This window comes from Acinonyx jubatus, chromosome X (assembly GCF_027475565.1).
Source record: "Acinonyx jubatus isolate Ajub_Pintada_27869175 chromosome X, VMU_Ajub_asm_v1.0, whole genome shotgun sequence".
Lineage (NCBI taxonomy): Eukaryota > Metazoa > Chordata > Mammalia > Carnivora > Felidae > Acinonyx > Acinonyx jubatus.
In genome coordinates, this window is record NC_069389.1 from 29,369,183 (window position 1) to 29,396,952 (window position 27,770).

General features: G+C 36.6%; 1 protein-coding gene across 2 annotated transcripts in view; it reads left to right on the top strand.

Annotated features, from left to right (window-relative positions):
• Positions 1 to 14,379, top strand: part of LOC106985491 (E3 ubiquitin-protein ligase RLIM-like) — a 109,286-nt gene extending 94,907 nt beyond the window's left edge. The window contains exons 1-3 of one of the 2 annotated variants that reach the window (XM_053202222.1): positions 7,851 to 7,963; positions 8,294 to 8,534; positions 10,315 to 14,379. In XM_053202222.1, the coding sequence (XP_053058197.1) occupies positions 8,294 to 8,534; positions 10,315 to 11,969 (1,896 nt within the window). In that variant the 5' untranslated portion in view covers positions 7,851 to 7,963 and the 3' untranslated portion in view covers positions 11,970 to 14,379. Of the gene's footprint in view, positions 1 to 7,850; positions 7,964 to 8,293; positions 8,535 to 10,314 lie in introns of those variants that run through there. The other variant, XM_015083690.3, reaches the window with a different exon arrangement.
• Positions 14,380 to 27,770: the final 13,391 nt, after the last annotated feature.

Below are 27,770 nucleotides of genomic sequence, written 5' to 3' on the forward strand. Positions count from 1 at the left end.
TATCTGTCCAGAGGACTATGATAAATTAAAGATGGCTGCAAATCCTTCACATTTCTTTCAATGAGATATTCTTTTTCTCTTCCTTTGAACCTGGTTTGGCCTATAGTTGCTTTGACCATTGGAAAATCCTAGAAGTAATGCAAAACTGATACTATATACTGCCCTGGACCTAGGCTTTAAGAGAACTATGGTTTCTTATAAACTGGAGTTGCTATGTAAGAAATCTAATAAGACTAGAAATCTGCCAGGCTAACTACATGGAGTGGCTCTAGAAAAGGAGCTGAGGTCAGGAGGTGGGGGTTGGGAACCAGCCGACACCCAGTAGTTCCAGACAAGCTATCCCAGTCACCCTAGCTAATTCAGCTAATACAGGGGAAGAGAAACAAGCCCTACTGTCCTGTGTCAAATTCCAGTGCCTTAGAATTGAGTGATAAAATAATGATAAATCATTAGTTTCAGCCACTAAGTTTTAATGTAGGTTATTATGCAACAATGGATAACCAGAGCACATAGCTGCGGATTAAATAATGAGCAGAATATGTTGTGGCTTGCAAAGAGCACATAATGTTCACTGAAGATGATAAATACTTAATAAAATATTATTTTCTACTCCCTATGGTTATGAAGCTCATTTATTGGAGTGCAGTAGACATGATTCATGAGAAAAATGTCAATAATTTGATGAAATATAATTATTAATCCTAAAAACAATTTTTTAAATGTTTATTTATTTTGAGAGAGAGAGAAAGACAGAATGAGCAGGGGAGGTGCAGAAAGAGAAAAAGAGAATCCCAAGCAGGCTCCACACTGTCAGTGCAGAGCCCCATGCAGGGCTCGATCCCACAAAAGATGAGATCATGACCTGAGCCAAAATCAAGAGTCAGACACTTACCTGACTGAGCAACCCAGGTGCCCCTAAAAACAATTTTTAAAATGAAAGGAACTTACTCCATCAGACAGTATACTGGGTCAATTAATGAGGAAGCAGTAAATTGTAATAAGCTGTGTTATATTCAATTATATAATTTGGAATCAAAGATCATAACGCCTTTGACTCATTTAATTATATTTTTTTAAGCAGAAAAGGAGGCCCATATTGAGTTTATGATTGCAATTCATACCCTGAAAGTAGTTCTCAATTTCTCTTTGCCTGTTATTACAACTGAATCATCTCATCTGTTCATGACTTGTTTAGGTATTTTGTTTCTTTTTTGTTTTTGTCTCTAAGTAGACAAATGTTTCTAGTCTACATGAATCAGCATTGCAGCAAAGTATTTCACATCACAAAATTATACCTGTATGTATATACTTTTATCTGTAATTACAACTGTATTTAGAAATATACTGAAAATTTCACAAAAAGATATGCTACATAGTCATGGACGTTCATAAAAAAAAAGTTGGTAAGGAGGTGTTTCTCAGGCAGTCCCAGCTCTGGAGATAGGATATAGATAGGAGATAGATAGAGATAGCTCTGTGTCATATATTCTAGTGTCTCTAAGCACCCACACGCAGAAGTAAGATGACACACACACACAAGAAAGGAGCTTTAAGCAGAATGAACTTGAGAAAACCACTGCAGCTGCCTGGGACAACTTGCAGTCTTCCCAGGTTTTCAATTTCTGGGGCTCAGTTTGCAGTGCCCAGGCTGAGCTCTCAAAGGCCATGAGTTTATCGTCGCCCTTCTTCCAATGCAGAGGGCTTCCTTTCTCTTAAAGTAAGCAACCTGATTTAATGCACCTCAGTCAATACGCCATGACAAGTCTTTGACAAGTATGAGCGCATAAGCAATGTGTACATCCTGCAGGACAGCCTCTCTAGAGTCCGTGGTTTTGCTTTCATCTGCTTGCATAACAAGTGCCACACCAAGGTTGCCAGGGACACCCTACACAGGATGGTGCTGGATGGCCATGAACAGCAAGTGCAGATGGTGTTCACCTGCTAGATACCCATTGTGGCCACCACTGCTGGAGAAATCCTCCCCACAGGTAGAAATGTCAGAGTCAAAGCCCAAAGCATCAATGCCATTCCAATTAGTAGAAATTGATCCTGATTTCAGGGCAGATCTGGCTTCACCATGCAAAGCCTCGATCTCGCTCTTAAGGCAGATCATCATCAACCTCTGTATCCAGATCTATCTAACGATCCAAGTCTAAGTCCTCCTTGGTGTCCAGTTCTTCCCAACCAGGTCCAGGTCTAGATCTGGAAGCCTTCCACCAGAAAGGAAATCTAAGTCCAGACTGTAATCTAAGAATCTCTTCAAGTTTCCTGAAGAGGAAGGAGTGGTGCCCTCTTAAGGCTGGGTCTGCAAGCCACCTAACTAGCACTCAGAAAAGGAAAGGGAAATGGCAGGAGTGGGGAAGGGGAAGGGAGCGACATATTCCTTGGATGGAAGAGTCCATGGAACAAGCCACTAGCGCTTGAAAAGTTCACTCTTCAACGTGGTGCCTAACTTTCTTGTTTTAAGCTTTGCCTCAAGTGGTAAACTTTTTATATGGCATGCCGTTGCTGTTATTTCAATATCTTCTATGTTGGGGTGAGCAACTTGAAGTTATTGATTTGGATATTTCTTTAAATACTGCTGACTTTGGTCTTGAGAGTAAACAGAATGTTGATCTAATTTAACTATTCTTGTTGAATAGTTAAAAACTGCCTAGGGATCAACTCATCATTGCCATCATCCTTTTAAAAGACCTACTAAAGTTGTTGTAATTTATGTACATGTGCTATTTACCTTTGGATCTAAATGGTAATCTGCACCTGCATTTGTTTAAAAACATTTCAGGTGTAAACAGGTGATTTTTTTAATGGGTTATCAAACACAGCTCTAATTTTTTAGGTATTTTTGTGCACTAGACACAGTTGTATAGCAGGTGAATAATGCTGGTTAGCTGTTAAAGTGGTATTTTCTAGTATAGAATGCTTAGCTATTCCATGTTTTTCCTGTTGGTTCCTATGTAAGGACGATGTGCTGCAAAGAAACAAATGGCTATCCAGTTTCTTAAAAAGTCTGACAATTATAATTCCAGTCACTCAGGCCATATATATATATATATATATATATATATATATATATATATATACATGTATATATATATATGTATATATACATATATATATACATGTATATATATATACACATATACATGTATATATATACATATACATGTATATATATATACATATATATGTATATGTATATATATATGCATATATATATAAAACAGAGCATACAGTGAGCATATCTAGAAGATGATAAATATGCCTTTATTTTTCCTCTCACCTCCAAAATGGTAAATCTGATCTTCATTTATGAATTTAAATATGAAAAATTTTAAGAAGAAAATAATTTGTACTTTGGTAATAATAGCTTGCTTTACCTTTTTGCTTATGCTGTACTGTAACTACCATGCAAAAATTTAATTAAAACATTTTTCCTGGTGTTTTAAAAATTAAGATTTGTTGTGATTATATTCTCATTCATAAAATTGTGGAACAAAAAAATATTAAGGTCATCCATCTCAAGTGTCTTTAAACAAAAATGTTAAGACAACGGAGTATCAACCTTCAGAGATCCAAGGCATAGATGTTTTAACTTAGCAAGCTAAAATCAAAGTCATACACATACACTATTACCTCAAGGCTTTGATCCCCAAGCTTGTCATGACCTTGCCCTGGTTCTGCTGGGAATCATCTGGAATTACCTTCTATGGCTCAATACTCCATTTCAACTTATTGGCTTTGAATTAATGTTCTGGGAGACAGTTATTTCTGGCTTGACATTGAAATTTGGACCTGGTCTGATTCCCTTGCTTCTCTGTTAGCTCAGCATTGCCGCACTAACTTAAAATCCCCACTTGCTCTTTCCTCTTTACTTCATGGTTGCCAATCCAGCACTATGGTTTAGGTGTTCTTTTCAATTCCCACTGCCCAATTCTCCGTCTAAGCAACTGAATAAATCAAACTTTGAAAAAATAGATTCAACCTTCTCATAGTAGAGTTTCAGAAATTGGAGTCTAGAGAGTTTAAACGATTGGGCAAATAATGAATTAATGATTAGTCGTCAACCAGGGTCTCTAAATTCTCAATCCAATACTCTTTCCTATATATTGAATTGCCTCAAGTATATTGCTTTTAAACACACTGAATTCAAATAATGTTTGGGAAACCAATTGTGATGTCTGATAACAAATATTAAAAACAAGACTTTAATGGTAATGTTGTAGGAACATCTCAATGTTTGAGATGAGGTACCTTCACATTGCAAAGGAAATTTCAAAACTTAAGTAAAATAGAGCTGTTACTAGTACCCTGAAACTATACCTGAGCCAATTGTTATTAGCCTAACCAAACATGTTTAAAGTTTTTAATCACACCACACTTATATGCATACGTACACACACAAGCACAAACCTACTCACACTAAGTAAGATTTTGCTAAATTTAAGCGTCCTAAAAATCCCATCAAGGAGCTAATTGCTCACATACAACTTTATCTCACTCTTTATTAAGGTATCAGTGAAAGATATTTTAATTCCCACCAGAACCATTCTGTTTCTTTTTTTAATTTTATAATTGTATTTATTTTTTTAATTTACATCCAAATTAGTTAGCATATAGTGCAACAATGATTTCAGGAGTAGATTCCTTATGTCCCTTACCCATTTAGCCCATCCCCCCTCCCACACCACCTCCAGTAACCCTCTGTTTTCTCCATATTTATGAGTCTCTTACATTTTGTCCCCCTCCCTGTTTTTATATTATTTTTGTTTCCCTTCCCTTATGTTCATCTGTTTTGTCTCTTAAAGTCTTCATATGAGTGAAGTCATATGATTTTTGTCTCTCTGACTAATTTCACAGAACCATTCTGTTTCTTAATATAAACCAAATGCTCAGTGGTAATTTACTTCAGGGTATTTTCTCTTCATTTGACAAGTAAATGAACATTATTGGGCCAATGTATCAGAATACATTGTATAATATATGAAACACATATGAAAATTAGGAACATTTTAAAAGGATCAACATTTTAAACACTGAAGTAGGAAATTTAACACAATTAACATATATGCCTAATCAGATTTAAATCATAATCAAATGAAAATGATTGCTCATTTATTTCAACTTAATTATATACAATTTCATTACCTAATAAATACTTACTAAATAAATGACAGAAAAAATCTGTATTATTTTTTCATAAAAGACTAAACCGAATTAAACCTATATAAACATGTTAACTTTATAAATTGGACAATAGCAACTAAGTTTTATGTGGCAAATTTATTAAAAATTACTTTTAGACATCTGATTAGATCACTGATCGTATTGCTCTCTTGCTATAACTATTAGGAACCTTCCAATTGTGACAAAAATTCTACGCAAGCTTTACATTAAAAAAAAAAGAAGAAGAAAGAAATACATTGGTTTACAGATCTAAAAATCCTAGCTTCTCAAATTTTTCTTATTTCTCAAATTTCTCAAATTTTTTCTTAAGTATCTAGCCCCTTTTCCGTCTGTGTTTTCCTGTCTCTTTATGGTGATTTTCCTCATTCTCAGGTACACAAAATAGCACAAGCATCTTTAGGTTTACATCCTACCAGCTTAGCAACCACAGCAGAAAATATTTTTTCATTTTCAAGAGTTACAGGTAACATCTCAGATTTTACTTTTATTTAATTTTTATTTTTTTTAATGTTTATTTATTTTTGAGAGAGAAACAGAGCATGAGCAGGGGAGGGGCAGAGAAAGAGGGAGACACAGAATCCAAAGCAGGCTCCAGGCTCTGAGTTGTCAGCACAGGGCCCGACGCTGGGCTCAAACTCACAAACTGTGAGATCATGACCTGAACTGAAGTCAGATGCTTAACCGACTGAGCCACCCAGGCACCCCACAGATTTTACTTTTAAATACACTTTTGGTCACATGCCCATGCTTAAACCAGGTACCATAACCAGCAATTTGAGATATGCTGATTAGACATGGCTGCATCACATGTCTTTTCCTTTATCTATGGCAGTGATTTCAGCTAACTTACACCAATTGGACTAAGATTGAAGAATGGGTTTTTCCCTCAAGAAAATCAAGGTGCTATTATCAAAAGTACATTAAGTGGAAACTAAGCAGGCAAAACCAAAACCCATCATCTGTTCTCCAAAAAAAAAAAAAAAAAAAAAATAGAACATCTTAATCTGTGCCTCTTTCATTTTTTTAAATGTTTATTTGAGACAGAGAGCACACGAGCAGGGGAGGGGCAGAGAGGATAGGACAGAGGATCCCAAGTGGGCTCTGTGCTGACAGCAGAGAGTCCAGATGTGGGACTTGAACTCACAAACCATGAGATTATGACCTGTGCCACAGTCAGTCACTCACCTGACTGAGCCATCCAGGCACTCCATGTGCCCTATTTCTTATAGGAAAAAATCAAAATTCAATTTATAGTCTATGTGAATTATTCCTTCGGTGATTAATTTCACATCATTTCCCCCCCAACTCCAAAACTGTGGCCACAGTTCCCCAAAGAAGCCAAGGTCTTTCAAGTCTATTCCCTCAGTCTGACATAGACTCTTCACCAATATATGCCCAACTGCCACTTTCTACCAGTAGAAACTTATAATTATATCTAAAGATCCATATTTAAATGTAGTATCTCTGAAATATTTTCCAACTCTGATTAAATAATCATCACACAGTTTCTTGTACTTACACAATAGTGTGGATATAAATCTCTTTTAGCATATAATATACTGTATTTTCACAGTTTCTATGTGATTTTCCATTACCTGGAGTATAAATTATTCACAAGTACTTTATTTTGCAATATTTGACGTATCTCTAGTGGACATTAACTGATTCAGTTTATGTTGGACAGATTAATTGTTAAATAAGTCCAACTGAATAATGTTTAAAATTCCATAGCCAAATCTTTTCTTTACAGGAACAACTTGAATGAAGGATTCCAAAACAATTAAGTGAGGGTGATAGTATTCATGAGTCCAAAAACTCTTGGAGGTCTCCTTCAGAGAGCATTGCAAATGAGCATTATTCTCACCATGCCATCCTAACTGCACTAACATATAGAGAACAAAATCAGCAGTATCAGTACACAATTACAGTAGGCCAAATAATTGTTCTAGATCTGTTTTAAAAGTGCCTGTTCTGTCTCTGGATAGATTTAAGTAAATATTTATAATATGAGAAAGGAGAACAAAAATGAAACTATGATTTTGTGGAGAATTCCTTAAGGAATTGACCAGAAAACCTGTCAAAGTTTTTGCTTGTTTGTTTGTTTTTAAGTTCATTTATTTATTTTTGGGGGGGGGAGCACAGGAGGGGCAGAGAGAGAGGGAGACAGAGAATCCCAAGTAGGCTCCACGCTGTCAGCTCAGAGCCCAATGTAGGGCTCTAACTCATGAATGGTGAGATCATGACCTGAACTGAAATTAAGAGTTGATGGCTTAACAGACTGAGCCACCCAGATGCCCCTTTTTGTTTGTTTTGACAAAAGCCTGAGGGAGTGGATAATTCAAGATGAGGCTATTAAGAGTGAAATATGATAAAAAATATATTTAAAAATAATTAAAAATGATAAAACAAAAAATAAAATAAAATAATAAACATAACTTTAAAAAAAAAGAGTGAAAAGGAAAAGACCCAACTAATGAAATTCAGGCATGGCCCTGGTAAATTATCAAAAATTGTAGGCTTTCTTAGTGTCTATGATTTGAGGATTTCATGAGGATAAAAAAGACTTCCATGGGCACCTTAAAATGAGAATTGCTTCATTTAACTGGAATGACTTGCACGCGCATGCGCGCGTGCACGACATTTTGCAGTAGTCAGTCATACGTAACATAACTAGTTACATTGGGTTCTTTAATGTAACATACAAATAACTAGAGCACATCAGAGCCTGGAAAAGCCTCCTGAACGCCTGAAAAGATGCTCGTGTGACTAAAGGGAGGTAGGATAGTGATGGGTTTGAACGAAATGAAAAGAAACCTACCCTACAGTAGGTTGCTACAGTCCCTAGTTGGTAATAATGGCGAATATAATGGCTGCCTAGGCAACGCGGCCTAGCAAATTCTGGTATAAAGTGGTTGTTGGCTACTGACTCCTAAGACACTGGTGGACTACGGTGAGGGAGGAGCGCCGACGAGAAAGCCGTTCCAACGGAAAGAGAAAGATAATCCAGTCATTTTATTTTATATGTTATATTCATATATAAATTAAAATCTTGTTATTGTATTTCAACAGCATGTCATAAAAAATATTTTTCCACTTGTTTGTCTAGATGGAAAATTCAGATTCTGACAAAGAAGATGGATCCGTGGCCCGGAGCCGAAGTCAGATGGACCGATTGGTCCGGGAAGAAAACTTCTATGAATTTGTAAATAACCTGAGTGAAGAAGATTACAAGCTTATGAGGGATAACGATTTATTAGGCATCCCTGGTGAAAGTACACTAGAAGAGTTGTTGAAGAGACTTCAACAAATTAAAGAAAACCCACCGGAAAACTCGGAGGAAAATACAGGTATATTTCACTTTTAGGGAGGGAGACTAGAACGGGATGGGTAAGGAACTTCATAATTGTGTTAGCCAAAGAGGAATCAGAAGTGGCACATGTTAATTTGGTGCTAAGTAATTTCTCATCAAAGAGAACTGGTATTTACTTGATTTTCAGTGAAAATGTAAAGATAGGGTTTTTTTTGGTTGTTTTTTTTTTTCTCCCCAGTTCATATTTGGATTTCTTTAATTGGGAAACAGTGTGAAATAGCCTATTGATATTTTCTTGGTTTTCCACCTCAACTGAAAGTTCCTCCCACTTCCTGAGTTATTTTTTTTATATGGCCTTCTTCACCAGCAAAAAAATACTGTATATGCTATTCAACTGGTGGTAATTTTGCCCCCATTCCCCAGGGAATGTTTGACAATGTCTTGGGATATTTTTGGTTGTCAAAAATGATGAGTGGGTGTTACTGGCAAATATTGGGCAGACGCCAAGGATCTTACAATGTATAAGATAGCTCCCCAAAACAAAGAGTTGCCCAGCACCAAAATGTTAACAGTGCCAAGGTTGAGAAATCCTGCTCTAACCCCAGCTCTGGTGCTTTTCTCCTAGTGTGAAGTAGAGAATTTTACTGTCTAATGAAGAGGATATATAACAGTTTGGTTCTTAAATATGGCCTCAAATGTACTATGCTAGATTCAGGTTATTCATTTGATCTGACCTTCAATTTCATGTCAATTCAAAATCCTGTCACATTAAGAAGTATTCAAATATTTTTATTTTTTTTAATTTTCTAAAATATATTTATTTTTGAGAGACTGGTGAGTGCAGGGAAGGAGCAGAGAGAGAGGGAGACACAGAATCTGAAGCAGGCTCTAGGCTCTGAGCTGTCAGCCCAGAGCCCAATATGGGGCTAAAACTCACTAACTGTGAGATCATGACATGAGCCAAAGTCTGACACTTAACCGACTGAGCCACCGAGGTGTCCTCCCCCCCACCCTTTTTAAAAGAAGTATTCAAATACTTTTAAACCTATAGACTTTAGGGGCGCCTGGGTGGCGCAGTCGGTTAAGCGTCCGACTTCAGCCGGGTCACGATCTCGCGGTCCGTGAGTTCGAGCCCCGCGTCAGGCTCTGGGCTGATGGCTCAGAGCCTGGAGCCTGTTTCCGTTTCTGTGTCTCCCTCTCTCTCTGCCCCTCCCCCGTTCATGCTCTGTCTCCCTCTGTCCCAAAAATAAATTAAAAAAACGTTGAAAAAAAAATTAAAAAAAAAACCTATAGACTTTATTTAAATTTGGGCAATGGCTACAATCGTCTTATATTTTAAAACAACTTAAGAGCCTAGAAAAAGTAATATTTTGGCTCATGAGAATTAGGCAGTAATGTAAATCAGACTAAAATACTAGCACTGTACCTTAACCTTGTTTAATTGTATTCGTGTTTTGACAATAGAGTAAAAAAATGTCTCTTGACTTTCCTCCCACAGTAGTACACAAGCCCATGTATATGGTGAAATATTGAAAATAGACTTGCTCCTAATTCCCTTTGAAAACATAAAAAAGATTCTCTAAATTTATCTACAATTAATTCTTTTCAGAAGGAACTCAAACTTTCCTGCCTCTTCTTGTAAATCTAGAAAATGTAGTTTACAAAATATTAACTCTATATATGTGAAATCTGTTTAAAATATCTGAGTACTAAAGTTCTAATTTTTTGTTTGTTTTTGCAACAAAGTTTCAGAGTGCTATTCTATGATGGTTCTACTTTTGGTAGTTCTTTATGCCCTCACTTCTTTTTGTTAACAGGTGGAGGAAAGTCTTCCGATAATAGTGGTGAGTATCTATTAGACTGGCTGAACACTTTTGGACAAACTGAATATGTGACAAGTGGGCAAAGAGAAAACCAATCTTGGGAAGAAATAATCCAGATTAATTCAGACAGTAATGACTCCACATTCAGTTTAGAAGTAAATTCTAACCCTAATAATGGGAGCCCAAATCCAGAGAATGAATATGTAGCATCTGCAAGATCTCCCAGAACATACAACATGGAAAACAGCCAAAGTCAAGCAGAAAACACACAATCTGAATCAACATTTATAAGATCACCTGGATCAGAACAAAGTACAACTGAAGCATTAATACAAGTCCCAGTTACCAGAGGTCGGCGAAGAGAAAGAAGCAGTAGCCCTGATCATCGGAGAACCAGAGCAAGAACTGAAAGTAGTCCGGCTCCAAACAGAATGAGTGAACTTTTACGAAGATTTCATTATAGTATAACATCTCCAACTTTTGAGCAGCCTCTGGTAAATGAGACTGAGAGATTTTCTAGGATTCAGCACCAAGAAACATCAAGACAGCAAATAACTGGACTTGAGCTGCAAAATAGGGGTCTTGCTGCAACTTCTGGATCAAGCAGTGCACTTCAAGAAGAAAATTCTCCAGGCACAACCAATGATGGTGAATCTCAGGGACTGGGACAGATAAATCCAACCATACAGTTCAATTGTGAAGTAGGACAAGTTCATCCTAGGGCGGACTCTCAAAGAGACAGCACAGCTACCAGAATTCAGTTAACATCTGAGACGCCAAACAATGCTCTCACTTTAGAAAGTGAACAAGGAGGACGCAGGGATATGTTTCCACATTCTGAGCAGGCAGATGCAAGAGCTTATGTCAGGAACGCCAGAATTCCTTCTCTTCATATTATTTTAACTACTGGTTTTAATGATATACCACCTCCTGCAATTCAGAGCACATTAAGGCAGACAGTGACAGGATCCAGTGGCTTAAGTGGTAACCTCAGGGCCAGTGAAACTGATTTAGTACACAGTGTCTCACCCCTAAGTCCAAACATGGAAAGGGAAGAGTCACAAAATGGAAGAGATGCGTCTGATGTTAGGACTCATTCTGATTGCAATTCAAATCCTAGTTCTGATTTCCATTCAAGTTCTACAGTGATTTCTAGTTCAGGCTCCAATTACCTGTCTAGTTCCAATTCTACTCCTATTTCCAGTTCCAGCTCCAGTGATGAATATTCAGAAATTAGCTCAGTAATGTTTGAAGGCAGTAATGACATAAGCTTACCACCAGGCTCGTCATCAGAAACCAGGCGAGAAAATAGATCTATGAGCCCAATAATATTTGATGACAGTGACTCTTGGACCTCCCTTAATCTGGACCATTTTTTCCTCTTAAATGAAGATGATCATGACCAACATACAGGACTTACCAAAGCACAGATTGACAACTTGGCTATAAGATCTTTTGGTGAAGGTGGTGCATTAAAAGCCTGTACCATCTGCATCACCGAGTACACAGAAGGCAATAAACTTCGCATCCTACCTTGCACCCATGAATTTCATGTCCACTGTATCGATCGCTGGCTGTCAGAGAACTCCACCTGTCCTATTTGTCGTAGGGAAGTAGCAGGTTCTGCTGAGAGAGAAAATTCTAATTGAGATCTGAATTCTCAGCTATATAAAGTATTATAGTGATGGTCAAACAGTAGTCACCTGCTTATGTCCACTTCTGGAGTGATGCTTAAATACAGCAATATGAATCTAATCTAAAATTTGATCCAAATGTAACAATCAGAACTGAATTATAGGTTCTTGAAGGACTGATTGGACTTTGTCCACTTTTTCTTCCAGAATAAAAGGAAATATTTTTAAAAAACAAGCAATATTATCCTATCCAACAGCAAAAACAAATTTCACACCATAGTAGATCACTTCATCTTAAAAGAAACTTAACAGGTACACTCAGGTGGAATGTTCCCAATTCCATGAGAGAAATGTCTTAATATGATATAATCAACCCAGATGGATCCTAGTAGTCTTATCTAGTCATGTAAATCCCAGACATCTCATAGCCCTGTCTCATCTTAGATGCGCATACAAAGAAACAGGAATGCAACCAAAATAATTAAGAAGTTAAGAATTTATTAGAATCACATAAAAAATTAATGTTATTCAAAGAATGCTGTAAAAAGCTTTAAAAACTTTGTCTTCTATCTCTCTTCCTAGCAGTTCATATCACTCGCTAATACTACCTTAAAGTTTCTCCCATTTTCTACTACCAATGTATCAGTTAAGGTCCTGGGCAAAAATTGATGGCATACTTGAAAATGGTGATGGAATAGCATTTAGTGAAGAGACTATTTACTAAAAGTGTATAAAGAATGAAAGGAAACCAAGAGATGTTGAAGTACCCTAGGCTAGCAACTGTGAGAAGCCAGTATTATCACCACTAGGCTTCAAGGGGCATAGAGAAGTAGTAGTTCCTGCAACCCAGACACAGTGTCCTGTAGTTGAAGAAAAAGGCCATCCAACAAGAGCTGTGACCTTAGATGAACAAAAGGCAGCCAGTGCCAATCTAAAACTTGGAGTAAAGGGTCATGGAAATAAATACAAATACCCTTCCCTTTCTTTGCTGATTTATAATATCCTGTTGGTAGTTTACATTAGCGAAACCCAACCTGAAGACAACCGTAAGAGAGACTGTTTGATGAAGCTGATAAAGGTCAGCCTCCTGGAATCACAAAACAGGGCAGAGAAGGATGGCCAGGGGATCCAAAGAGCAGATCAGAGACCATCTACCACAACCAGCATTCCCAATTCTCTTCAAACTCTGCATGCTTTCTTGCCTCTAACTCTTGCCCTCCATTTTGCTCTTTGACTTCACTCTTTAACAATCCTTTTTTAATTTTCCTTTCATCTACTCAGAGCTGACACCATAAAGGAGAGAACAAGTACATTTTATCTTTAGAAGTGATGAGATGATGAGATGACAACCCCATAGAAGTTAATTACATTGCTTTTAAACACGTCACACTTTGGTTTGCTGTGATTGTAAACTACTAAGCAAAGAAGCCAGTATAGGTATTTCTTCAAGTTTTGCTATATAAATATATTCAGGTTTCAATTTCTTTTTATTTATAAGTTTAGTTCATATACATTTTTTAAAAACATATCCTTAATTCTTATAAAGTGTCTTATGGTTTATATATCTCAATGTTTATGTGAGTGACCCAAAGCATCCAATTACTGCTTACAGCCTCCCAAGTTGCAGTCTGAAAGGTTTAAGGTAAAAAGGTAAAACCCAAGTTCAAAAACACACCTACTTAATTCAATTCTAGTTGTCCCCATAAAAGTATCCCAAAACCATGACACTTTAAAATCCAATTTTAGGTCATGCTTCCTTTCCAATCCAAACATAGTGAAGGTTTTTTCTCTTAATTCAACCTGGAAGCTCTGGAGATTTTTTTCCGGGGGAGGGGGGGTGGTTGTTCTGTTGTTGTTATTGTTGTTGTTGTTTTGTATATTGGCCAAACCAGCAAATTTTGCTTAAAATTTTCAATCCTGGCTTAGGTGAGAGTACATCGTATTATAACCAAAGCAATAGCCATAAATATTGTAGAATGTGCAACCGATATAAATATGGACAATGTTAAGTATAAACTTGTTCTAAAAATTTAAAGTCGGTATCATCACTAAGTTTTATTTTCTGTGTGAATTGTTGGCAGCCACAGTAATTACACAGAAACATGAAATATAAATGGGGAGTGCTGATGATGTCTTTTGATATATCTTTGAGCTAGAATATTTTTCACACAGAAGATATTTGTGTGGCTAGAAACAAAGTCTTTTTTTTAATGTTTTATTTTTGAGAGGTGGTGGGGGGCAGTGATCCAAAGCAGGCTCTGTGCTGACAGTAGCAAGCTCCATGCAGGCCTCAAACTCACAAATGGTAAGATCATGACTTGAGCTGAAGCCGGATACTCAACTGACTGAGCCACCCAGGGGCCTCCAGAAATGAAGTCTTGAATGAACCTCCGAAACTCACATTAAATTCTGAAAGTTGTTTGAATATTCTGATTGTTACTGAGTATTTCTTTTTAAAAAAATATTTATTTATTTTGGGGAGACCGCTGGGGAGGGGCACAGAGCTGGGACAGAGGATCTGAAGTGGGCTCTGCACTGACAGTCTGACAGCAGTGAGCCCTATGGGGGTGGAGAGGGGCTCGAACTCACAAACCTCGAGATCATGACCTGAGCTGAAGTCCAATGCTCAACCGCTCAACTGACTGAGCCACCCAGGTATCCCTGTTACTGAGTATTTCTGATACTAGATCTATTTCATTTAAAGTGAGCAGAATAATTACAACAGTGCTTGGCTTCTTATATCCTAACATGTGCCAACCTTCCAGAGGATAACAACTGCCTACTTAATGCTTTAGTACATTCATATATGCCTTCTGTGGTAGAATTCTAAAATTACCCCCAATGACTTTTACAGTAGCCATGGAATATGAGACATTTGAATGTGCTAGAATATCATTCCCAGTAGTAGGTTATGACATATGGCACAGTTAATTGGGACATTCTGACCTAATCAGATGAGCCCTTAAAGTCAGAGGACTTCCAGTCCAGATAAGATGGTTTATACTATCACTCTCCCTGCTCTCCCTCTATATGTACAACGATATATCCTAGAAATAATATGTGACAACCAAAAGAGAACTCTGACAGTTCTAAAGGAGAAAGTGCATTGACTAGGGACCCTCCGAATGGATGAACAACTTCATGACAGTGCATCTTATGACTCCCTCCCAAAAGAAAAAGGTGACTCAGGCTCAGTACTTCCTAACTCCCAACTTAGTAACAGAAAGTGGCTCAGACAGGCTCTTTCTCCACCAGATCAAATAGGAGTCCCACTGAAAACACGAGGTAAGATCTGCAGAAGCTGTAAGGAAGAACAACTAAAAGCCCTGCTGATAATAAGAGACCTGGAAAAGTGCTCCCTTTCTCCACTGGGCCTGAGGTACCCTTTCCCCACCCAGACATACTGGTGACCAAGGGTTCCAGCAAAAGTGATCCCACCATATAAAGCTCCCACCTGGAAAATGCTCTCCTCCTTTGCTGGGACTGAGACTCCTCTCCCATACCCAGAGATACCAGGTAACTTTCCTGTACCTACCAGCAACAGGGACCCCACCACAAAAAACTCTCAACTTGGTAAATACTCACCATCCCTTATAGTCAGGGGAGATCCTGACATTACAAGTGCCTGGCCTGGGAAGTACTCTTCATCCAGGAGGACCAAGAAATTCCCTTCCCCCATCTAGAAGTACCAAGTGCCCTGGCCTGGGAAGCTTTTTCTGCCCCTTAAGCAGCACAAGAACAGACCAGTACTACCCCGCCTGCACAAGAAAAATCAAATAGACCAAAATAGTACCACAAAGGTTCTAAAAATTAGATTGTCATGGAACCACAGTCCACAAAAGTAGAACAGGCACTGTGTGCCAAACCTAAACAAAATACCTGCTAAAATTTAAACAACACAAACAAAAAAACAACCTTTAAACAGGAACCAAATTATCCTAACATAATAGCCAAAATGCTCAGCAGACAAAATATCACCTTTCATACCAAGAACAAGATACATGACAGCTTGCATGAGAAATGATGAATGATGTCAATCCTAACATGAATTCGATGTTTGAATCATCTGACAAGGTTTTTAATACTGATTTCAGGCATTTAAGACCTTTAACAGAGAACCCAGTCACCCCATGCCAGTATTCCAACTTGGAGACCTGTGAACTAATAAAGGGATGTTTTAAGTCACTATATCTGTGCCGATTTCTTATGCAGCAACAGAAAACTAACAAACTTCTCCTCTAGGATCCATTCTATGCCCAGAAAAATGTTATGAGTCCTAAATGGCTCAGTGTCTTACTTCTAGGCCTACTATAACTTTATTCTTGGTCCTGCAAAAAATACAATTCTTGGCACCATTTTTTCCCTAGAATGGAATCCCTAACTAATTCTTGCTATTGAAGCTTCAGGAAGACAATATCCTTCCTGTTTGAACAACCATCAATATCTTAACACTTTAACTTCATATCAACCAATCCCACTTTACCAGTGTATGCTGCTTATATCATATGCCCAATTTAATGCCCTGACTTTCAAATTATGAAGCCACTTATTTTTGTCTCAAAGCAATTGCTGAGTCTTAGACTGCACTCCCAAACCATATTCCTCTGTATCTCCCCTGCCAAATATCAGAAGTTGGAAAAATTTGCATCTGAATTTTCCAATCTCTACCTGATCTCTGTTTTTTACATTATAATTTATCAGTTTAAATCCATAGCATCAATTATGAGTGTGAGCATAAATATTTCCTTAACAATTTTTCCATTATTTTCTTTCTAGATTGTTTTATATTTATTTATTTATTCTGGCCTACTTAAAAAAAGTAAACCTTATCCTAATAATAAATTATTTTTGAAAGCAGTTATAGCCTATGGATAGGACTTTGATAGCAACATCAAGTATATCTTTTTTTTTTTTTTTGCTAACCATAAAAATAAGTTGTGCTCTCACGCTTCCATTAAGAATTAAGTATAAAAATTCCTCCATAAGTTCAAACAACTTTGAGCACATAAGAACATCGAAACATTGCATGTACTGAAAATTTCACAAAGAAATGTAGCTTCTGTTGAATAATATTACCTGTCATCTACTTGCTTTGAGATCTCAGTCTCCTCATTTTCAGTATCTTTGCAATACTTAACCAAACATTTTATATCTTTTCATTATATGGGAGGCAAATGTATAATCTGTCTGTGAGAAGTTTTCCTGTATGAGAATCTTGAATGAAAATCTGAACTATAATTTTTGCAACTTTAAGATTTTAAAATTCTTTCCCATCTTACTTGGGCTTTTTCACTGTGTAAAATAATAAAAGACCCCCCTTTGTGTGATGGTTGAAACTCTCAATTTTTTTGTCATTAAACAAGCATCTTTAACATCACTGAAAAAATGTGGGTGCTTGGAAAAACATTTTCAGGAAATTCCTTTTTCTCTCATCTACCATTTATATAGGACAGACACTAATTATCAACCAACTCTGGGTTCTAGGTTATCCATTCTGACACCACTCATCACAACACAGCTATCTATCACCCCTGGCCTTGTCATCTATACTGGAAGCATATTTTTTGTTGTTGTTACTGCACTTAGCTCTAAAATATATATATTTTTATTTATCTTATACTTGTTTTCTTCCCTACTCCTACTCCAAAATACAATTACTACAAGAGCTTTCTCTTTATTACATTGTTACATTTCTAAAGACTAGAACAGTTATGGTATGAGTCTATGTATATACATATATATACTCAATATCAATAGGGAAAAATCTGTTATAAGATTGCCAACAGGACTGATGGGGGAATTCTGGTCCCAGGCTGAAGACTCCCCTTCCAGGTTCTTTCTCCTACCCGGCTTGCTTGTGTGCCAAATTACTACTAATGTAGAATGAGTAAGTAACAGACTATAAATTGCTCCCTCTGCTTAATGCTAGGGGCTCAGACCTCTGGAAAGTGATCTCCTCTGAGCTTGCTGGTGTGAAATATACCTCCTGCCTTCCAAGATCTCTGAGTGCTACATGGTTCTTCCGCCGGGTGATCCAGACCAAGTTCCATAACAATATGTATGTGTACGTGTGTGTCTGGGGGGGAGGGTATATAGAGCATATACTCAATGAAAGAATGCCAAATGAACAATTCAACCAAAGAAAATTGTTGGTCAGTTTCAGATTTTTTGGCCAATGTCAGCATCCCAGACTTATTTTTTTCCCTTTATTCTTCAGAGAAAACTTATTTTAATATTGTTACACAGCACCATGGATTTGATCTATTTCAGCCTAGACCTCTTTCACTTAGTTAACCTATTTGTACATCATTTCTTGCTTGTTAAATTATAATATCTGACAGACTGTCTCCAAATCATTATTTCATGCATTCAACACATACAGACTTATCCAGAATGTGCCAGGCCTGATGCTGGATGCTTGGATTATAGTTAAGAAGCACAGCATTTATCACTAAGACATGTACTGAGGGCACCTGGGTGGTTCAGTCTGTTAAGCACCGGACTCTTGATTTCAGCTTATAATCTCATGATCTCATGATTCATGAGACTGAGGCTTGAGTTGGGATCTGCACTGGGTGTGGAGCCTGCTTAAGATTCTCTCTCTCCTTCTCCCTCTGTCCCTCTCCTGCTTGTGCTCCCTTTCTCTCTCTCAAAAAAAAAAAAAAGAAATCCATTGAATTTTTAAAAAGGCACATAAATAAACATATGCTAACACTCTGTGTAATAGGTACTCTTATATGGATGCTCTAATCTTTTTCAGATACAGGACATAATGGAATGATCTAGAAGGAGCAGTCCACATTAATAAGTCAAAACTCCCTAAAGTTAAATGATATTTTAGTTGTACCTGGTAGGACTAGTAGTAATTAACCAATGAAATGAATTATTAAATTGTGTTAATTATTAATTTTATTCTAAGCAAAATAAACACTGTATCCAAGAGTAGAGATGAATAACAGAGCACTGAAAATTCAGGGATCAGTAAGCAGAACACTGTGGCTGAATCATTATACTCTGGGGTAGAAAAGGAAGAAGACTAAAACATTAGCAAAATATGAAGAGATGAGGCCAAAGGGCTAACCAAGGGCCTTTATAATCTTGCTGAAGAGTTGAACTAGACCCTCTAAGCAATGAATCATTGATATGATTTTAGTGATAGGAAAAATCGAATAATATTTACAGAAGGTGAGACTAGAGTAAATGTAGTATTTAAAAAATACTTGGTGGGGCGCCTGAGTGGCGCAGTCGGTTAAGCGTCCTACTTCAGCCAGGTCACGATCTCGCGGTCCGTGAGTTCGAGCCCCGCGTCAGGCTCTGGGCTGATGGCTCAGAGCCTGGAGCCTGTTTCCGTTTCTGTGTCTCCCTCTCTCTCTGCCCCTCCCCCGTTCATGCTCTGTCTCTCTCTGTCCCAAAAATAAATAAAAAACGTTGAAAAAAAATTAAAAAAATAAAATAAAATAAAAAAATAAAAAATACTTGGTGATTTTGGGATGAGCACTGGGTGTTGTATGGAAACCAATTTGACAATAAATTTCATATATTAAAAAAATAAAAAATAAAAAATAAAAAATACTTGGTGAATATTTTTCAGAGATGAAGTTAGAAATAAAACTTCAGGTTGAAGTACAGGAACCATCAGTAAAATAAATGAAAACAAATATACAACTATACATCTGTATCAGACACCTCACCTCAGCCTTACACAGTTACACCTGCAACTTACACAGTTGCAGAATGTGCAACTGTGGCAGATCACATACATGTACAACCTGACAGTCTTGCTATTCATGATTCCACTAAATCTACTTCACACTTCTCTCCTCATTCCAGCAGATGAGGATACAGTCAAAGAAACCTGCTCAGTGCCTCTACCTACTGACCCTGTGGATGAATTCTTTCTCCTTTCTTCACACTTCCCTCCCTATGACTTTGATAACTAGATTATAGCATTTCTAAGGGTCAAGTTACAGCTTGATCATGCATTCTCATATTGCATCACCCTCTCTCTCTCTGCCTTTGCCCTACAATCCTGTTCTCTTGCATTGTACTCTCTAATTAAATAAGAGCACATAAACCCCTGGCCTAAGGCTCTGCTTTCTGGGGAAGCAAGGCTAAAAACAGCTGTATTAACGGCAAAGAGGAAAATCTAAAAAGCAATATGGAAGAAAGAATACCAAGTAAGAGGAACAATTATTTTGGTAGCAATCTTCCCATTAGTAACAATAGACTCCAAAAGATAACTGAAAAATACTACCCTTAAAGTGCTAATGGGGAAATCACTCTTAACTTAGAATGCAATACTCACCAACCATATTAACAAATAATTAAAAAATGGCATTTTCAGACAAAGATAGAGATTTCTACCTACATACCCTCACTGGGAGAACTTCTAATGAATAGATTTTCTTACTGAAGGAAATTAACCCCACATGAAGGAGTGGGATTAAAGAATAATACTAGGCAATGAAATTAATATACATGTAGATATACCCAAGAAAAATTAACTGTTAAACATCATGTAATTATGTGACTACTTTGGGGGCAGAGTCAAAAATGAAGTGCAATTAAAATCTAGACAATCATTACATGGAATATAATATATGAGCAGGGCAAATGCTTTGAAATTTCTGAATTTTCTTCTGGAAGGGGTAGAGATATTTATTTTTTAATGTTTATTTATTTTGAGAGAGAGAGAGAGAGAAAGAGATAGGGGGAGAGGGGCAGAAAGAGAGGGAAACAGAAAATCCAAAGAATTCTGTACTGATAGTGCAGAGCCTAATGTGGGGCTCGAGCTCACAAGCCCTGAGATCATGACCCAAGCTGAAGTCAGATGCTTAACTGACTGAGCCACCCAGGTGTCCCAGGGGTAAAGATCTTAAATGTAAGACTGTGATCATTCAAGTAAGAATGTTAAAAGTTAAACTATTAAAAATCGAGAATTTGAGTATATAACCTTAAAATCTCTTGAGGGGGAAAACATAACATTGGATGAAAAATTAAAATTAAAAAATACACATTTTATGCAAAGTCAAAATACACAAAACTAGAATATTATTTCTAACTGGAAACAAATGTCTAGATTCATAAAAATATGGATGTAGAGTATAGTCGAACTTTAAGCAGTGTGTAACTCTGAGCTGGAAGGGAAATGCCATGGAATTTTAGGGGTCTCCAGTGTACTGCCAGTATTTTATTTCTAAAACAAAAAGATAACAATAAAATATTTTAAAAAATCACATCTTGGGGTGCCTGGGTGGCTCAGTTGGTTAAGCCTTTGACTTTGGCTCAGGTAATGATCTCAGAGTTCATGCCTCAGGCTCTGTGCTGACAGCTCAGAGCCTGCAGCCTGCTTTGGATTCGGTCTCCCTTGCTCTCTGCCCCTCCCCCACTCGTGTTTCTCTCTCTCTCTCTCTCTCTCTCTCTCTCTCTCTCTCTCTCTCAAAAATAAATAAACATTAAAAAAATTGTTTTCAAATCACATCTTGAATCTGGGTATCAGACAGACTAGTGATTCCTTGCTGTTTTTTGTAAGATTGAAATAATTTGTAATTGGTAAAAGTTAAAAAAAAAATGTCATGGATCTCTCCTTTATTAATTCCTTGAGTCTTGGGTCATGCTTTCTCCTCTCTTCCTCCTCCTTCTTCTAATCTCTCTCTAGTATATAACCTTGTATCTGGAACATAGTTAAATGCACATTAAACATTTGTTGACATGTGTAATGTACATGAATGTATTTTGCAACCTAAAGCAATTATCATTATTTTATAAACTTCTCACATAAATGCATATTTTCCTTCTAATAAGTGAACCACTATAAACTGTAATATTCTACAGAGTACCTCAAAAGTAAAAGATGGAAAAACAATATGCACAAATTTGAGGGGATCAAATTTTGCCACCCCAAGTTATGCCTCTTTGACACATTGATTATTATAAACTATTATTTTTAAGAAACTACAGACACAAAAGAAACTCTAAAAATGGAGTACAAATTACCCTTGTAAGAGACATTTACACATATAAGGGAAATTTCCATTTGTAAGGGTATCTCCTTTGCTGTAACAGGAAGGGGATGACTCTATCTCTAGAAACTCCTATCAATGAAGAATACAAGGACTTAAACCTCCTTAACAAACTTACTCTTGTTTACTGTGCCTTTTCTATAAATCTCCCAAGTATCTTGCCACCACAAACATCATCTGTCTATAGCTGAAGGTGGTACTTAAGGTTATGGTTTTGGTCATTTTGGGGACTTAGTTTTCCTGGTCTCTCCCATGTATACAAAAGGTATACATGTTATTAAACTTTTGTTTGCTTTTCTCCTGTTAATGTGTCTTGTCAATTTTATTATTAGACCAGCCAAAGAACCTAGAAGGGTAGAATGAAAATTCTTTTTTCCTCCCCTATACATGAATCCTGTAGATATATTTTTGCAAATAAACACTTCTGTAGTGAAATTGCCATCATACAACACTGGTAGGAGCAAAGCATTTATGAATAAAGTAACTATTTACTGGTGCACAATTATATATAACTTATGTGGGAAACTAGTAAGTACCTAGCATGCAAAGGCAATCTATTAATATAAGAGTATAATTTATAACAGAGATGAAAGTAGATGTACACTTGCTATGACAGCATAAATTCTATTAGAATTGCACTTGAGATACTATTATAAAGTAGGTGACTAAATGGGATAGAAAAATAGATTTCTAGTGTGCAAGGCCAAAAAAGAATAATGGACATTTTAACTTCTTTTTCACAGAAAAGCAGGAAATACATGTGTTAGCAATGAAATTGAAATAACAACATAATAGTTTTCATTGAATTTTTTTTTCTTTCCAGTTACTAGGTTTTGCTAGAATCATTCTAACCATATCATTTAATACTCATTTCATTCTCTTGTGTACATCTGATTTGGTTGTGATTTCTAAAAGTAATACATTTTATTTATAAACCTCAATATTTCACAGATATAAACACAGAATATTAAAGCCAATGTTACTGTCAGATTGAATAAAATCTAACATTATCCAATCTGAGGTAGGCTCCAGGCTTTGAGCTGTTCACACAGAGCCCTGATGCAGGGCTCAAACTCAAAAACCGTGAGATCATGACCTGAGCCAAAGTCAGTTGCTTAACCAACTGAGCCACCCAGGTGCCCCCAAACTTTCTATCATAGTACAGGGGTTCAGAACAAGTCTCCCCCAAAATGTGCCACTTTGACATATGGACTATTTTGAGCTGAAGGCATTCAAGACCCAGCAGACTCAGCAGACTCAAGAAAAAAATTTACCTCTCCCCTAAGCTACCTAGAAGAACTCAGATAGGGGGCCTGGTGAAAAAAGACAGCTATTACTAAAAGATAAAAGATAATTTTTTTATCTGAATGATCTATTTGCAGGGCAAACATCTAAGTACCAAACATCTGATCTTCTTATCTTCCTATGAATCACTCTCCTTCCCTTTGAAGCCCCAGGCCTCTGTCCCATTCCTTAGCTCAAGATGGCATACAAGCCTCAACTGTACAGCTTGTCCTTAGACCTCATATTCTTCTGGAGGCCCCCATATATATATAATTAAATTTGTTGTTCTTTAATCTGTCTTATGTTAATTTGATTATTAGAGCAGCCAAAGGACCTAAAAGAAGTGAAAATTTTTCCTCCTCAAAAATAGTTAACTATGATTTCCATACACTTATTTTGTGGATACAAGGGAAGAACTGACAGCTGATATCAGAATATCCTCTGAGTCAATGGAAATTTCCTTGAGAACAGCCTATATTCCTAACTATACACGACACTCTTGGAATTCATGAATACAGTGTTACCTTCAAATTGATGCTCCATGGATCTTCAGTATACAATTATTTATGGAAAAGAGATAAAATTTTTAAACTCTATAATGCTTTGTAAATATACATACAGTCAACAATGTCTATAAGCATTTAAACCAAGTCTTTATATTTTATTTTTCACATTTTTGGGGCAAAAGTTTCAAACCCAAAGAAAAGTTGGAAGGCCAGTATAATGAATAAATACACTAATTATTAATGTATCACATGCCAGTTGCATCACTTTGTCTCCACAGACACACATGCCCACACAAACCTCTTTCATCAAACAACCTGAAATTAGCATAAGGATGTCATATTTTACCTCTAAATGCTTCATTATGCCTCTCACTGTATTATGGAAACCTGTATCACCATTACCACACTTAACAGAGGAGATAAACATGCTGTTAAACTTCTCTTTGTGTTTCCCCTGTTAATCTTTCATCACAGTAGGGGGACTCAGCCAAGAACCTGGAAGGGTACAGGAAAAACTATCTTTCCTCCCGTACAATACTAAATTATTCCTTATTTTCCCCTAAGAGCACTTTTTAGCTGTTGTTTTTTCCCTAGAATTCAATCCAATTCAACCAAATATTTTGCTATCATGGTCCTTTAGTTTACCATGATCTAAAAGAGTTGATCTGCTCTACTTTTAATGGCACTAAATCCTTTGCAGAGTCAAAGCCAGTTGTTCTTCAACATATTACACATTCAATATTCATCTGAATATATTGCCATGTTTAGATTCAGATAAAATGTTTCTGGCAACGATACCACTTAGGTGATATATAACTTCCTCTGCATCTCATCAATGGGCACATAGTGTCAGGTCATAATGCTATTAGTGATTTATGATGTGACCAGCAATCTTGTTGTAAAGGCATATTTTCCATTTGTAATTAATAAGTAATCTTAGGGATGGTGAATATCCTGTTCTCTTCAGTTTTTTACCATATGGTTTCAGCTATTGATCCCTATCTGAATATATTACTACATGAGGGGTTACAAAATAGTTTCTAATTATGAAATTCTTTCTACATTAATTTGCTGCGATCATTTGGTATAATCTAATTTTCTACTTTTTAAGATATCATTTTCTATTTTTTCTATCTCTTCTCTTTTCAAAATAATTATGAATATTTCTTTACTCTTATTCATAAATATTTATTATATTGAATGTATTATAATACATTACTGCCATTATTCTCTGTAATGGTCATATTGTACCAAATTTATCCATTGGACCCACCTTCAAGGTAGCTCCTGAATACTCTTCAGAGGGTTTCATTTGTCATTTGAACACTTCCTTCCTTTCTGGTTCAAGTTGTACTATCTCTGGCCTTTCCTATAATCAGCCATATAGCGAGAAATGACTTCTAGAAACCAAGATCTCAGTGTTATTTATGCTCTTTGAGACTGGCTTATCAACATGTCAAAACTCTATGATCATTTATAACTCTTCTGTTCTAATTATTTTCTAGAGGTAGAATATAACTGCTATAGTGAAAGGTAGTTTCTTTAATGATCGACACAATTAAGGGAGGATCACATATTTGGATTCTGCATTATTATTTTGCTCCTGTAGGACCTCTAATCCCCTCTATTTGCTTTATTATTTCCCTTCATTTTTAAAATTCCGGGGGATACTTACTCTTTTACAAGTTGCTTCCTTTCTCCCCAGAAGCGGTACCTTCTTCCTATGACTGTCACTGCAGGTCCCACACTTCTAGGTCCCTTCCTTTGGATTCTCATTAGCCAGTATTCTGATCCTTTTGGTTTAATACCTATTTTTAGTATTTTCCTATTCACAGTGAAGACCTCATTTTCCAAAGAAATGTATCTGTGTTCTGTCACCAGTATTATCCTGCTGCATACTCATGATTTTCAAGTAGTCTCATCTGAATCGCCTCTTCAGCCTGAGCTCCAAAGCCCAGTTGTGTTGGTTTCAGGGGTTTTCCTATATGATGTAAACTCAAGTTATAGTATTCTTTAACTTCTAATTATGCTGTTGGTGTAAATTTTATATGATCTTATTTTCTTATTGATCTCCATGGTTTTGCAGCATGTGAGGTAAATTAGGATTTAAGAAGCTGCTGTTGTCGTATAGACACTCAAAGATCTAAAATAATCACTGTATGCTTGAAATAATTTTTTTATATAAATAAATCTTGCCTTGCCTTCTGAGTTACTCCTTATTCAAAAAGGGTAAGGCTTTAAAAACACACACACAGTATAATTTTATTATAAGATTCGCAGTAACTTTAGACTTAATTCTAGCAGGGCTGATGCCTCTAAACCAAGTTACTTATTTTTGAGGTTAACTTGCACTGCTATGAAAGTTTTGAATACAAAAAGAAACAAATAAAAAAGTCTTCTGTGTTTTTCTTCAGTCTAGCACTCCTGAATTAATTAAAAAAAAATCATTTGCCTTTGTGCCTACTCACTAATGATGTTTCTAGACATCCAAAATTAATTTTAATCTGTTTCTCATTTCTTTTCTTGTTGGTCTGGTGTTCAGCTGGCTAGGCTGTCTGCAATCAGATGCTTGCATTTGTTGCATAGGAAAAAATTTTTCTCTACCCTTCAAGGTTCTTTTGGCTGATTTTAAGAACTAAACTGACATGAAACAGATTAACAGGAGAAAATCACATTTAATTTTTTTAGGTTTATTTATTTGTTTGTTTGTTTTAATGTTTATTTATTTTTGAGAAACAGACCATGAGTGGGGAAGGGGCAGAGAGAGAGAGAGGTAGACACAGAATCTGAAGCAGGCTCCAGGCTCTGATTTGTCAGCACAGAGCCCTACAGGGGCTTGAAACCATAAACGGAGAGATCATGACCTGAGCTCAACCAAATGAGCCACTCAGGCACCCCAGAAAATCACACTTAATTACATGCATACAGGGAATCTACATAAACACGAGAAATTTCAAATAAAGGAAAAATGAGGTACATAGGGTCATTCCGGAGTACATAAGGTCATTCTGAACTAAGTCTGGAGCTTCAAAAGGAAGGAAGGCAATTCACAGGAAGAATAGAAAAAGTAAATTTTTGGTAAACAAATGTTTGTTGGACCATACAGAAACAAGGAACACAGAGCAGACTTTGATCAAACAGGCCTTGCTCTGTTCCTCCCTCTTTAACTACAGCTAGCTTATATTATACTATAGTTACTTATGGTAATAGCTCCCTTCTTGGAACAGATCCTTTATGTAAATCCTTTTAGGTAATTATGGGAGAGGCAAAAAAAGAAAAACTTCTTGAGTCTTTTGTTTCTTAAAAGTAATTATCCTAAAATAATCCACATGCCAAAGAGACACACTTTGGCCATCTGAATAAAGTGTGTTCCCCTACACATTCTTTTCAACTAAGAAACAGTAAATCAAGTTAGAGTACAAAAACAAATGACATTGGGAAATGCTGAGAGTGTCCAATTGAACAGAATAAAACCTAGGAACTTATCAAAGTCATCTAAACTTCCCACACATTGCCAATGTCCTCCTAAAGTTTAATGAGTGTTTTTTACCTTATGCCAACCAGATCATCAATGATCACTTACCCCTTCTCCCAAATGTTTTATAAGGTACACTGATATTGCAGTGCTTGTTGGTAGAATCACAAAAAGAGGAATCAAAATCATCTTATTCCTGCTGTGGGACCACAGCCATATATATCTTTGGGAGGCAAGAGGAAATACATGCTCTAAAGAGATAAATGTAAAACAAACCACGGGAACTTAAAGTTATAGTAAAACTTATTATCAACTTGAATTCCTGGCCCCATTTACCAGTGCAGTGAGGTCTGGTAAACTAAAATGGACCGCATGAAAACATGTTACATTTTTCCTAAAGTAGGCTTAAATAGCTTCATGTCAAAGCAGACCATACTCTTTTTAACCCTTCTCTAATTTATTCAACACACATTTTACTGAAAGTTTAAAATGTGACCAATTATATGCTATAAGCTAAACATGTATTCTT